General features: G+C 35.4%; 1 protein-coding gene across 7 annotated transcripts in view; it reads left to right on the top strand.

Moving 5' to 3' along the window:
- The window catches only part of HMMR (hyaluronan mediated motility receptor), a 50381-nt gene that overhangs the window by 5771 nt on the left and 32694 nt on the right, over window positions 1–11916 (top strand). For 5 of the 7 annotated variants that reach the window (XM_027084365.1, XM_027084364.1, XM_027084363.1 and 2 more), the window contains exons 4-11: window positions 531–578; window positions 3578–3766; window positions 4799–4885; window positions 4974–5074; window positions 7005–7079; window positions 7214–7392; window positions 7863–8011; window positions 9510–9724. In XM_027084365.1, the coding sequence (XP_026940166.1) occupies window positions 531–578; window positions 3578–3766; window positions 4799–4885; window positions 4974–5074; window positions 7005–7079; window positions 7214–7392; window positions 7863–8011; window positions 9510–9724 (1043 nt within the window). The remainder of the gene's footprint in view (window positions 1–530; window positions 579–3577; window positions 3767–4798; window positions 4886–4973; window positions 5075–7004; window positions 7080–7213; window positions 7393–7862; window positions 8012–9509; window positions 9725–11916) is intronic. The other 2 variants (XM_027084369.1, XM_027084367.1) reach the window with 1 other exon arrangement.

Below are 11916 nucleotides of genomic sequence, written 5' to 3'. Positions count from 1 at the left end.
TTTTGCTGTATGCGGGCCTCTCACTGTTGTGGCCTCTCCTGTTGCGGGGCACAGGCTCTGGACACGCAGGCTCAGCGGCCATGGCTCACAGGCCCAGCCGCTCCGCGGCATGTGGGATCTTCCCGGACCTGGGCACGAACCTGTGTCCCCTGCATCAGCAGGCGGACTCTCAACCACTGCGCCACCAGGGAAGCCCTGATTTCTCTTTTTAAGAGTTTTTTTTCCTGAGATAGCATACTTAAGTATTTAAAATGTATTGCTGTTTAACATTAGAAAAGAGGACCTGTTCTTTTCAGTGGACTTGTTAGCAAAAGCCTCATCTATTGGGGTAAAAAATGTTCAAGCCCGAAATATTTTAAGATTTGAAGAACCTTTTCCTTCATTTGCTAGGTAAGTCACCTACAAAATATTTTATAGAGTCAGTGAAATGTTTGGAACCCTTAATCTTTTCTGATACCTAAAAATCAAATTTGGCTATGGTATTTGTGGCACTTAAATTTGATTGTCTCTGTTCTTTGATTTTCAAATAGAAAGAATCTCAAAAGAATGAAAAAGATTTGAAGATGTTGGCAAAAGAGGTAAGCAGTACTTTCAACTTACTGAAAAGTAAGTGCAATATAATGGAAAAAGAGTTACACATAGTTAAGAGACAAGGATTCTGTTGCTATTTGAGGAGTCATATAGTGAGGCATATGTACCATCCAGGCCAGTACCTACAGGGGAACCAATCCTTGGCTTGGATACCATATTTTAGAGCGTGGTTGTCAATGTGGTATGCAATTTGTTAGCTTAGTAAGGGATGGATTCAAGATAATCTACTTCATGAAAAACGGATAACTAAAATCAATATGTTAGTTTATTACAACTATATGTGGATCAAATATTAACCTTTACTCATAGCATACACTCTTCCTATATAGTAATCTATGTGTTAAGACAGTAGCTAGCTAGAAAACTTGGTGAGCATGAAATCCTAGCAGGTTATTTGAATTGTGATGGAGTTGTGCTAACTTACTGCATCTCTGCACTATAGGTATATGCCTTCCTCAAGGATAAAATGACCTACTGCCTGTACTATCCAATATAGTAGCCATTTACCACGTCCCTATTTAAATAAAATTAAGAATTCAGTACTTCAGTTCCACTAGTCACATTTCACCTGCTCAGTAGGCACTAGTGGTAAGTGGCTACCATACTGCACAGTGCATTTCCATCGTAGCAGAAATCTCTACTGAGCAAAGCTGACCTAAAAAACCTGCCTACTTCCCTAAGCAGGGCAAGGCTGATCACTGCCAGCTTTGCTTTTCTGGCAGTCTTTTTTCTGTGTTTCCATTACTGAGCAACTCTTTCTAGTAGACATATTCTTTTTTTTAATAAGAATTTTCTACTTATTTATTTATTTATATTTTTTGGCCACACCACACAGCATGTGGGATCTTAGTTCCCCAACCAGGGATCAAACCTGTGCCCCCTGCATTGGAAGCGTGGCGTGTTAACCACTGGACCGCCAGGGAAGTCCCCTAGACATATTCTTTTGATGTATTAAAACTTACTATTGATTACAGTTAAATGTTGGCTTAAGATCCAGAATATGTCAAAATAACTTTGCAAATCTCTGCCCTTGTTGCTCTGATCCTTTTTGTATTTATTTTAGTAATACTGGCTATCATTTTATTGAGGATACATGCCTATGATGTAGGAGTTAATACTTAGATATATAATAACTGAGTGTCTCCGAGTGTCTATGAGATAGCTGGTGAGTGAGTGGCAGTGCCAGGATTAGAACTGGTAATTTGTATCAGTTACTTAATCTTTTAGAATAGAAATTTTTGACAAATACAGCTCTATTTTATTTAAGCCCCACAGTATTTGTTGTTTGTTTGATTAATTTGAATTAATTATCAATATTTAAAAGTAAAATATCATGCAAAACAAATTCAGATTTCTGACTTCTCTTGCAAAATTAGAAGATCTGATAGCACAGTTTCCACATCCGTTGCCTTCTTTAGACCCCACATTTGCTCAGTCAGTCCTCGCCTGGCTCTCTTATTTATATTATCTGCTTGGTCTTTTGAGTTTACAGTCCTTTTTTGGAGCTTAAGTTTCTTTAACTGAAAAAAGTGTGATGTAGATAATCTCAGGATCCTTTTTTCTGTTTTATGATGTGCTATCAACATTGGTTTTAAACCAATAATGTAGGCATAAAGAATCTTATAGTAGGGAATCTTGAAGCTCGTTCAGTCCCTAGCATCTAGTTCACAACTGTATATATAAGTGGTGCTTGATATATTTTTAGTTAAAGCAATTGGCTTAGAATACTGAGATTAGTATGAATACAAAGCCAATGAGGGTAGAAAATACTTTTCATGTGATTTAATGCAGCTGTGCTTTCTTGATACTTTTATACCCAGCTAATAGTCTATTTGGGTAAATGTTTTATGTGAACTAGAAAAGAATGTACATGCACTTGTTGGTTATAGCGGTCTATATATGACAATTAGTTCAAGTTGTTTAACAGTTTTCTTCAGATCTTTATCTCTACTGATATTTTTGTCTGTTTACTCTATCAGTTACTGAGAAAGGTATTTTTAAATTTGTAGCTCTGGGGATTAGTCTATTTATCTTTTTAATTCTGTCAGTTTTTGCTTTGTATATCTTGAAGTTATGATATTACTTTGTTGTGCACAACAAATTTAAGATTATATCTTCCTCTTGAAATAATCTTTTACCCGTAAAAGTCTTTATTCCTAGTAATATTTTTTGCCTTAAAGTCTGCTTTGTATGATATTAACATAGCCATATCAGCTTTCTTTTGTTTAATGTTTACATGGTAAATCTTTTCCGATCTCTTTATTGTCAATCTATGTCCTTAAAGTGCATATCTTACAAACACCTGGGATCATTTTCCTTCAGCCTGAAGAACTTCCTTTAGAATTCCTTATGCAGTTCTACTGTTGACAAATACTCTCAGCCTTTTTTTTTCCCCTCTGAAAACATCTGTATGTCACCTTCATATTTTTAAAGGATATTTTCATTGGGAATAGAATTTTTGATTGGCAGATTGTCTGCATACATTTTTAAACATTTCATTGTCCTCTGGCTTCCACATTTTTTGTTGACAAGTATGTGTTTTTGATTTAGGTTTTGGTTTTTACCTAGTAATTGCAGCAGGAATGATGGCTTGCTGATGCCTACCATATCCTACTCAGAAGCCCAGTTCTGCTTTCCCAGAAATGAAAAAGATATTTAGCATTTCAAGCTATAATTTGACTTCCTATAATTAGAACTAGAGTAAAGAAGACTTTTTATAGGTAGAAATACCTTAAAAGTGAATAAACAGTTTAATTACACCTAGAAGTTTATGACAGTTCAAATCCTCTGTTCTTAAAATGCTTACAGTTTTTCAAGATGTGTCATAAAATAAATATGATTGCTTAAACAGCTAAGAATATCTAAGAGCATCATGTCACAATCAGAAGTTTGTCTAGAACTTTAATATTTTGATTATCAGTAGCATTTAGTGATTATGTTGGCAGTAATCAGTGAATTATTCATTCATCACCTTGTTTCTATCCAGATTCGTGTTCTTGTGCAGGAACGTGGTGCTCAAGACAAGCGGATCCAGGATCTGGAAGCTGAGTTGGAGAAGACGGAAGCAAAGCTAAATGCTGCCGTCAGGGAAAAAACATCTCTCTCTGCAAGTAATGCTTCACTGGAAAAACAGCTTATTGAATTAACCAGGACTAATGAGCTACTAAAATCTAAGGTATTTGAACCTCATGATAATATTTACAGTTGAATAAATAATAAACATGTTTTTTTTCTCATATAGCTATTTGGGAATTTTAGGCCTAGTTTAGTCATTTTCCTTCACTAAATGTACTTTAAATATTAAGCTGCTTCCAGTAGGAATTATTATTGCATCTTTTTTATTTTGGTGCCTGGCACATAAGAGGTTATAAACAAAAAAGTTTACTTTTTGTTTTAATGTCTGACACTTTCTCACCTTCTTCAAAGTCACCCCCAATAACTAAGGCCACTAATAAATGTTGCAGAATTTACATCTAGAAGTATCTTTAAAGATCTTTCTCTGAAAGAAATAATAGCATAATAGCAAGCTTCCATCTCAAATCCTTTTGGAAATATAGTGGGAAATGAATAATTGTGTGGACTAAATGTGTTCAATAGATAAATTGTATTTATCAATATTAATATACTAATGATCTTAAAGGACTTAACATGGTCGTCTTGCTTTTTTACAGAAGTAGAAGGAAGCTGTAAATCACTCTTCAGCTTAATAAGAGTCATTTATTCAAGGCCTGTCATGTACTGGGCTCTTTGATTACAGAGGGAGTAAGAATGCATAAGAATTAAGCACGGGGAAGGGAGCAGATTCCTAGGCCCCACTCAGAGAGATTCTGATTTATTAGGCCTGCGATGGACCCTATAGTCTGCATATTTCAAAGTAGACCAAACAATGCAGATGCATTTTATTAAGCAAACACACTTTACGAAATTCTCTCCAAGAAGCTTGTCTTAGAGCCACACAGTGGACTTTCTAGCATATACAGATAAACAACCACTGAAGCTGATTTCAAAAGTAGACCAGAAAGTCACATGAAGGAAAAGGAGAGAGAAGAACAGTAGTAGTGTAAAACCAGTAATCCTGGCTCTTTTCTCTACCAGAGTATGTTGTAGGCAAATAATAGTCCCAATAATAGATAATCAATATTTAAGTGATTTTTTTACAGGACTTAATAGAAAATATTTCTCGATTTTTTATGTTCGTTGTACTTAGTTTTCTGATGATAGTAACCAGAAGAATTTGAGAATCCTAAGCCTTGAGTTGATGAAACTTCGAAACAAAAGAGAAATAAAGATGAGGGTGAGTGACCTTTGGTAAGTTTGCTGTGTCTGGAGCGGGGGATCTGAACAAGTTCTCATTTCCTAAAACAGATGTTTCTGTTGTGTAGAGCGTGATGGCTAAACAAGAAGGCATGGAGGTGAAGCTGCAGGTTACCCAGAAGAATCTCGAAGAGTCTCAGGAGAAAATAGCACAACTTGAGGGGAAGATGTGAGTGACTAAAAGGAAAGAGATTCCTTTGTATAACCAATTTGTGTGTGTGTGTGTGTGTGTGTGTGTAACCAATTTTTGATTTACCTTTCTCTGCTAGTTATTGTTTACTGAGACTTTAACCTTCCCTTCATACTTACCTCATTGCCTGCCTCTACTTGCCCTATTTCTCTTCCTAAGTGACAGTTGAGCCCTAATAATTCCCAAACATTTTATGCTGAAAGATGTATGAATGTATTACTTTTGTACGTCTTCTGTATCAATAATGAGGAAAGACTCATGGTCTTTCTAACAACATAATCTTACAGAGGTTGTAGTGAGACCAAAGCTGAGAAGTATTGGTATAGGGAACTGTGATGAATGCACAATCCTAGCCTTCTTTTTATTACTCAGCTGTAATTCGTATACAGTAAAATGCACAGATCATAAGTATTCAGTTTAGTGACTTTTGACAATTGTATACACCTGTGTAACCACCACCCAAATAAGGTAGACAGTGTGGCCATCCCCTCGGAAAGTTCCTTCGTGCTCCTTCCTGCTCCCCTGTTCCTCCCCCATGGCTGCCCCTGTACCCCTGCAACCACTTTCTGACTTCTATCATCATAAATTAGTTTGCCCTTTTTGGGGACATTTATTACCACATGCATGCATATGTGTGTATATGTGGCTTCTTTTGTTTAAGATAATTTTTTGAGATTCAGCCGTACTGTTGGGTGTATTATAATTTGCTCCTTTCATTTCTGAGTAGTATTCCATTATATGAATATACCTCCATTTGTTTATTATTCTCCTATTGATCAATACTTGGGTTTCCAGTTTTTGACTATTATCAATAAGTCAACTATATATGCCTTTTTGTAGACACAGGCTTTTATTTCTCTGAGTAAATATCTAGGAGTGGAATTTCTGTGTCATAGGGTTGTATACATATAACGTTTTTTAAAACACTCAAAGTGGTTTTGCTGTTTTACACTCCCACCTAACAATGTGTGATAGTTTCATCTGTTCCATATCTTCATCAACATTTGATGTTGTCATCTATTTGATTTCGGCCTTTCTAGTGGATGTGAAGTAGTATCTCATTTGTGATTTTATTTATTTATTTTAATTTATTTATTTTATTTATTCTTAGCTGCATTGGGACTTCATTGCTGTGTGTAGACTTTTCTCTAGTTGCGGTGAGCGGGGGCTACTCTTCATAGCAGTGCACAGGCTTCTCATTGTGGTGGCTTCTCTGTTGCAGAGCACAGGCTCTAGGCGCACGGGCTTCAGTAGTTGTGGCACGTGAGCTCAGTAGTTGTGGCGCATGGGCTTAGTTGCTCCATGGCATGTGGGATCTTCCCGGACCAGGGCTCGAACCGATGTGCCCTGCATTGGCAGGTGGATTCTTAACCACTGCACCACCAGGGAAGTCCCTCATTTGTGATTTTAATTTGTTGTTATTAATGTCGAGCATCTTTTTATGTGCTTATTGACCATTCGTATATATCCTTGTGTAAGGTGTCTGTTTGTCGCTCGCCCGTTTCTCAAATTGTGGTGTTTGGAGGAGGTAAACACATAAGTAATTGAATATAAGGCAGCCTGGAACAAAGGCTTTGTGGCACACAAAATGTTATTTTGTATGTGTGGGGGGTGGGGAAGCTAGGAAAGCTACAGAAAAGATGATTTCTGTTACACTTGGAGTGTTGCAGAGGATGACTCTCATCATCATAACCCTTTTGTCAGAATATATTTGGAAAGCTTTCTTACTTAAAAGTAAAAAACTTGAGCCTCCTATTTGCATATATTAAATTGTCAACTTCAGGGGTCACATAAGTGAATGGTTAGGAGTTTGGACTCCGGAGTCAGCCTACCTGAGATAACAGTACCTGGTACAGAGTAAGCATTATGCGTGATTATTGTGTATATTAATATGTGCAATTTTTTTTAGTATTTCAATAGAGAAAGAAAAGATTGATGAAAAATCTGAAACAGAAAAACTTTTAGAATACATCGAAGAAATAAGGTAATATGAAGAGTAGTTTTAAATTGGACTTTATTTTGTTGAACTGTGGTGAATACATCATTTTCATCTCTTTTCATTTAATGTTCCCTATGCTTAAATAGATGTGCTCTTCAACATAATTTGTTTTAATGCAGTTGTGCATCAGATCAAGTGGAAAAATACAAGCTAGATATTGCCCAGTTAGAAGAAAATCTGAAAGAGAAGAATCATGAAGTTTTAAGCCTTAAGCAGTCTCTGGAGGAAAATGTTGCTATATTGTCTAAACAAGTGGAAGACATGAATGCTAAATGCCAGCTGCTTGAAAAAGAAAAAGGTATTCCACTGTTTATAGTACTACTTTCTTTAGATAAGTACTACCGATGATATTTTTTAAAAGTACTGCTATGTTATAACAACTTTCTAAAATAATTATATAAACAACAAAAATTTTGTTCTATGTTTGGGAATTTTTGTCTTTTATGATATTTGTTGTCTGCTTATTTCAATATATTTCTTGTCTTGATTGAAATATATATGGTTGTGCAGTTCTTGACTTCCCCATTGGGTGGCCATTTAAAATTGGTAGATACATAGAACTAGGTTTGGGGGTTTTATTATATAATATACATACTATTTTATATATAGTAATCATACCAACTTCAGAGTTATTTTTCCCCCCTTTGGAAATACTTGATCTCTGTAACATGCTACAAAGCAGTATAGTGGAATATTATGGGAATCTGGGTTTCTCAAAGTTAATATTAGTATCTAATTACAGCATTGTTAATGTTTTCCCTTTTCTAGAAGACCTCATCAATAGGGACAGAGAACAGGATGAAAATCTAAACTCTGAGATACGAAACTTAAAAGAGAGGTCTGTTCTTAAACAACAAGAACATGAAGAGCTACAACAAAAAGTGTTGCAAATTGATTCACTTCTGCAACAAGAAAAGGTAGTTTACTACAATATTTTAAAACGCTAGTGCTTCTTTTAGGTAATACATTTCCCTGTATATCAGAAAACCTTTAAATTGTATATGTCCTTTGATCCAGCAATTCTACTTCTAGAATCTTATCCTGAGGAAATAATCGTGCCTATGCCACGTATTTAACTGCTGTTCACCACAGCGTTATTCATAATGTGAAAAAATTCAAGGAGCAGTTGAAGCAAAATAAGGAAATTGTTTAAAAAAATTTTTCAGCACATTCTTGTGTTAGATTACTACATCGGCATTTACAGTTCTATGGTAAAAGAGTGTCTAATTAGACAAGAAAGGAAACTGACAGTTATTTAAAATGCAGATTACATAAAGAACACTTTACATATCAATGAGGAAAAAAGGACAATTCACTAAAAAAAAAAAAAAAATAGGCATAGGATGGAAATAAATAATTCTTAGAAGTAGAAATTCAGATAGCTTCGGGACTTCCCTGGCGGTCCAGTGATTAGGACTCCATGCTTCCACTGCAGGGGGCCCAGGTTCGATCCCTGGTCTGGGAACTAGGATCACACAAGCTGCATGGTGCAGCCAAAAAAATTTTTAAATTAAAAAAAAAAAAAGAAATTCAGGTAGTCTGTAAACACGAGAAGATGCACTACCTTAGTAGTAATCCAAGAAATAGAAATAATTTGTTTTTGTCACTTACAAGATTGGCACATATTAAAACATTTACTAATATGACACATTGGTGAGAGTTGGGCAAGCAGGCATTCACATGCACATGAAATTTTGTATCATTGGTCAATCTGCAACAACAAAGGAATTAAGTAGATCTGTATATATTGACTTGAAAAGATCTCAACTACTATTTTTATGATATTTTAAATGACCTTTGCATACACAGTATATATCATTTACACTTTAAGTATATAAATATATAGAAAAAGACCATAAGGCATAGAATACCAAACTAGTGGTTATCTCTGGAATGGGAAAACTAAGGTTAGAATACAAGTAGGCAATTTTCATTTTATTTGTAATGTTAAAATTTTTTCACAAGTGATTTATTTGTATTTATTTATTCATATTTACTCATGTTATATAACATTAAAATATTTTATATAACATTGAAATCATAGTACTCTTTTTATATAAATCATGAGAAAAATGATAAAAGTCAGTTGTAGAATATGATTTTGGTTTTCTAAGTGTGTGTGTGTGTGTGTGTGTGCGCGCACGTGTCTGTGTGTGTGTTGCGTAGGAAAAAAGACTGAAATAGCATTTACCATAATGTTAACAAAGTGTAGGATATAATCCATGATAAAATAAATATGATATCTCTCTATTTTTCAAGTTTCCTGGAGGCTCTTGAATTTAGTGTCCATACTTCATCATCTGTACTTCTTTTTTGCCCTCAGTAAAACCTCACAAATCATTCAATTTAATTTAATTATTTATTAAATTTTCAAAAGCTTTCAAATTATTTTGATGGTTTTCTATTTGGATGCAGGAATTATCTTCTAGTCTTCAACAGAAGCTATGTTCTTTTCAAGAGGAAATGGTTAAAGAGAGGAATCTCTTTGAGGGAGAATTAAAGCAAGCACTGGATGAGCTAGATAAATTACAGCAAAAGGAGGAACAAGTTGAAAGCCTGGTCAAGCAATTGGAAGAAGAATCAGAATCTAGAGGTGAAGAACTAAAACTCATGGAAGAAAGACTGAAAGGGTTTGTATTAATAGGACTTCATTTTTATATATGACTTCAAATGTTGACAGGTGTTTTCTAGTACATTCTCTCAGGATTCTCACACCAATCGTGTGAGTGGTGAGGTTGGAATTATTTTACAAATAAGGGATAAACACAGACAGGTAAAGTACATGCACAGGATGTGCATATAAACAAGTATGACAGCCAAAGTCAGAAGCCATGCCCTTTCTTTATTTAAGGCCCAAGGTTTAACTAAAGAGAGTTTTAATAACCAAAATTTTGTATTCCTATACTGCTCTTATATTTTCTAAAAATTATTGGACATTAGCATTAGAATGATAACAGATTTAGAAAAATATCCAAAATAATAAGATTCCCACCCTTTAATAAGAAACATTTCCATTTTTTGTCCATATATGCATCATAGTGTAAGTTATACTTTTAATTACCTCTTTTGAGGGAGCACAAACACTTCAGAAGTAACAATCAAAAAGCACAATGGGAAAAAAACAACCAGAACTGGGAAACATTCAAAAATAAAAAATTTGTCATTAAAAGTAGAAAGCCTGGGGCTTCCCTGGTGGCGCAGTGGTTAGGAATCCGCCTGCCAGTGCAGGGGACACGGGTTCGAGCCCTGGTCTGGGAAGATCCCACATGCCATGGAGCAACTAAGCCTGTGCACCACAACTACTGAGCCCACGTGCCACAACTACTGAAGCCTGGGCACATAGAGCCTGTGCTCTGCAACAAGAGAAGCCACCACAGTGAGAAGCCTGTACACCACAGCAAAGAGCAGCCCCCGCTTGCTGCAACCAGAGAGAGCCCACGCGCAGTAACGAAGACCCAATGCAGCCAAAAATAAAATAAATTTATAAAAAAATAAGTAAATAAATAACCTCAGTCTCCAAAGCCAGAAAGAGGAGGAGGACAATTTCAGGTAGACAAAGCTAGTGGGTTTAAAAAAAAAAAAAAGTAGAAAGCCTAAGTTCTCATGCTTTTTTTTTTTTTTTAAACTCTTATTCCATACTATTTTCATCACATTATAGGTCCTTCTCCACTACATTTATTTAAATGGGTTGAGGGACTTCCCTGTTGGCGCAGTGGTTAAGAACCCACCTTCCAATGCAGGGGACAGGGGTTCGATCCCTGGTCAGGGGATTAGATCCCACATGCGTGCTGCAACTAAGAATTCACGTGCCACAACTAAGGATCTGCATGACACAACTAACAACCTACAACAAAGGAGCCCACCTGCCGCAACTAAGACCTGGCACAACCAAAATAAATAAAATAAAATAAAAATTAAAAGTTTAAGTTGTTAAAAAAAAGAGAGAGCGCTAATAAATACAAAAGGTATAAAAACAAAATAAAACAAAAATATCTGGGTTGATTCTTGAGTTCAATTTGTGAATAAATATTTGAATCCTTGGGATTTCAGCAGTAAAACATTTTCTAGCAAGGAACCATGGACTAGACATAAAGCTACAGAATCGCCACTTATTTCACAAGTGTGTATCTATCTCTTATTAGGTACTTTTGTTATTAATCCCTTTTCTGTTTTCTTTTGTTACTGATTAAAAAAACACCAAAGTTTTCTCTATGCTTGCATTTTGGGGAACACTACCAAAGTGTACTTAGGGGGATTGTTCTATATTGCAACCAGCCTCAGGGAACAGGTACTTTAAGAAACTTGAGTGGATGATGTCAGTTTAGGAAAGAAAGATGAGATAATCATTTATTCTAACTCAACAAACTCAGTCCGGAGGTCAGGAGATAAGGATTTTATTCCTAGATCTGTTAACTAGTTGTGTGATTCTGAGCAAGACAATCTTAATTTCTTTTATTTTCTGTTTTATTAGATATAAAATAAAGGAGTTTTATGAGATCATTTCTAAGGTTCTTTCCAGCCTGGAAATTTCAAGCTTAAGAGAAAAACTTAGAAGTTGACAACGATTCCTCTAGGGGGCAGGAAAGAGAACATTTTTATTATAAACCCTTTAGTACTAGTTGATTGCTTTTAGCTGTGGTATATATTTTTTAAACCCTATACTCATTACAGAATGAATTTGATCAACTATCTTGTCTCAGTGTCCAACTTAGTCTGTAAGTGAATAATGCTTCTTACTTACAGTTTTTATTTGTTCTTTAAAAGATCTCTTATAAGCTCATATGCCTACCAAAAATGTTGTATCACCATTGTGGTAATATGT

The sequence above is a fragment of the Aethalodelphis obliquidens genome, unplaced genomic scaffold (genome assembly GCF_003676395.1).
Source record: "Aethalodelphis obliquidens isolate GAN/ISIS:26980383/991018 unplaced genomic scaffold, ASM367639v1 scaffold52, whole genome shotgun sequence".
In the NCBI taxonomy this organism is placed as follows: Eukaryota; Metazoa; Chordata; class Mammalia; order Artiodactyla; family Delphinidae; genus Aethalodelphis; species Aethalodelphis obliquidens.
Note: the sequence above shows the minus strand (reverse complement) of the source record. Positions and strands in the feature narration are given on the sequence as shown.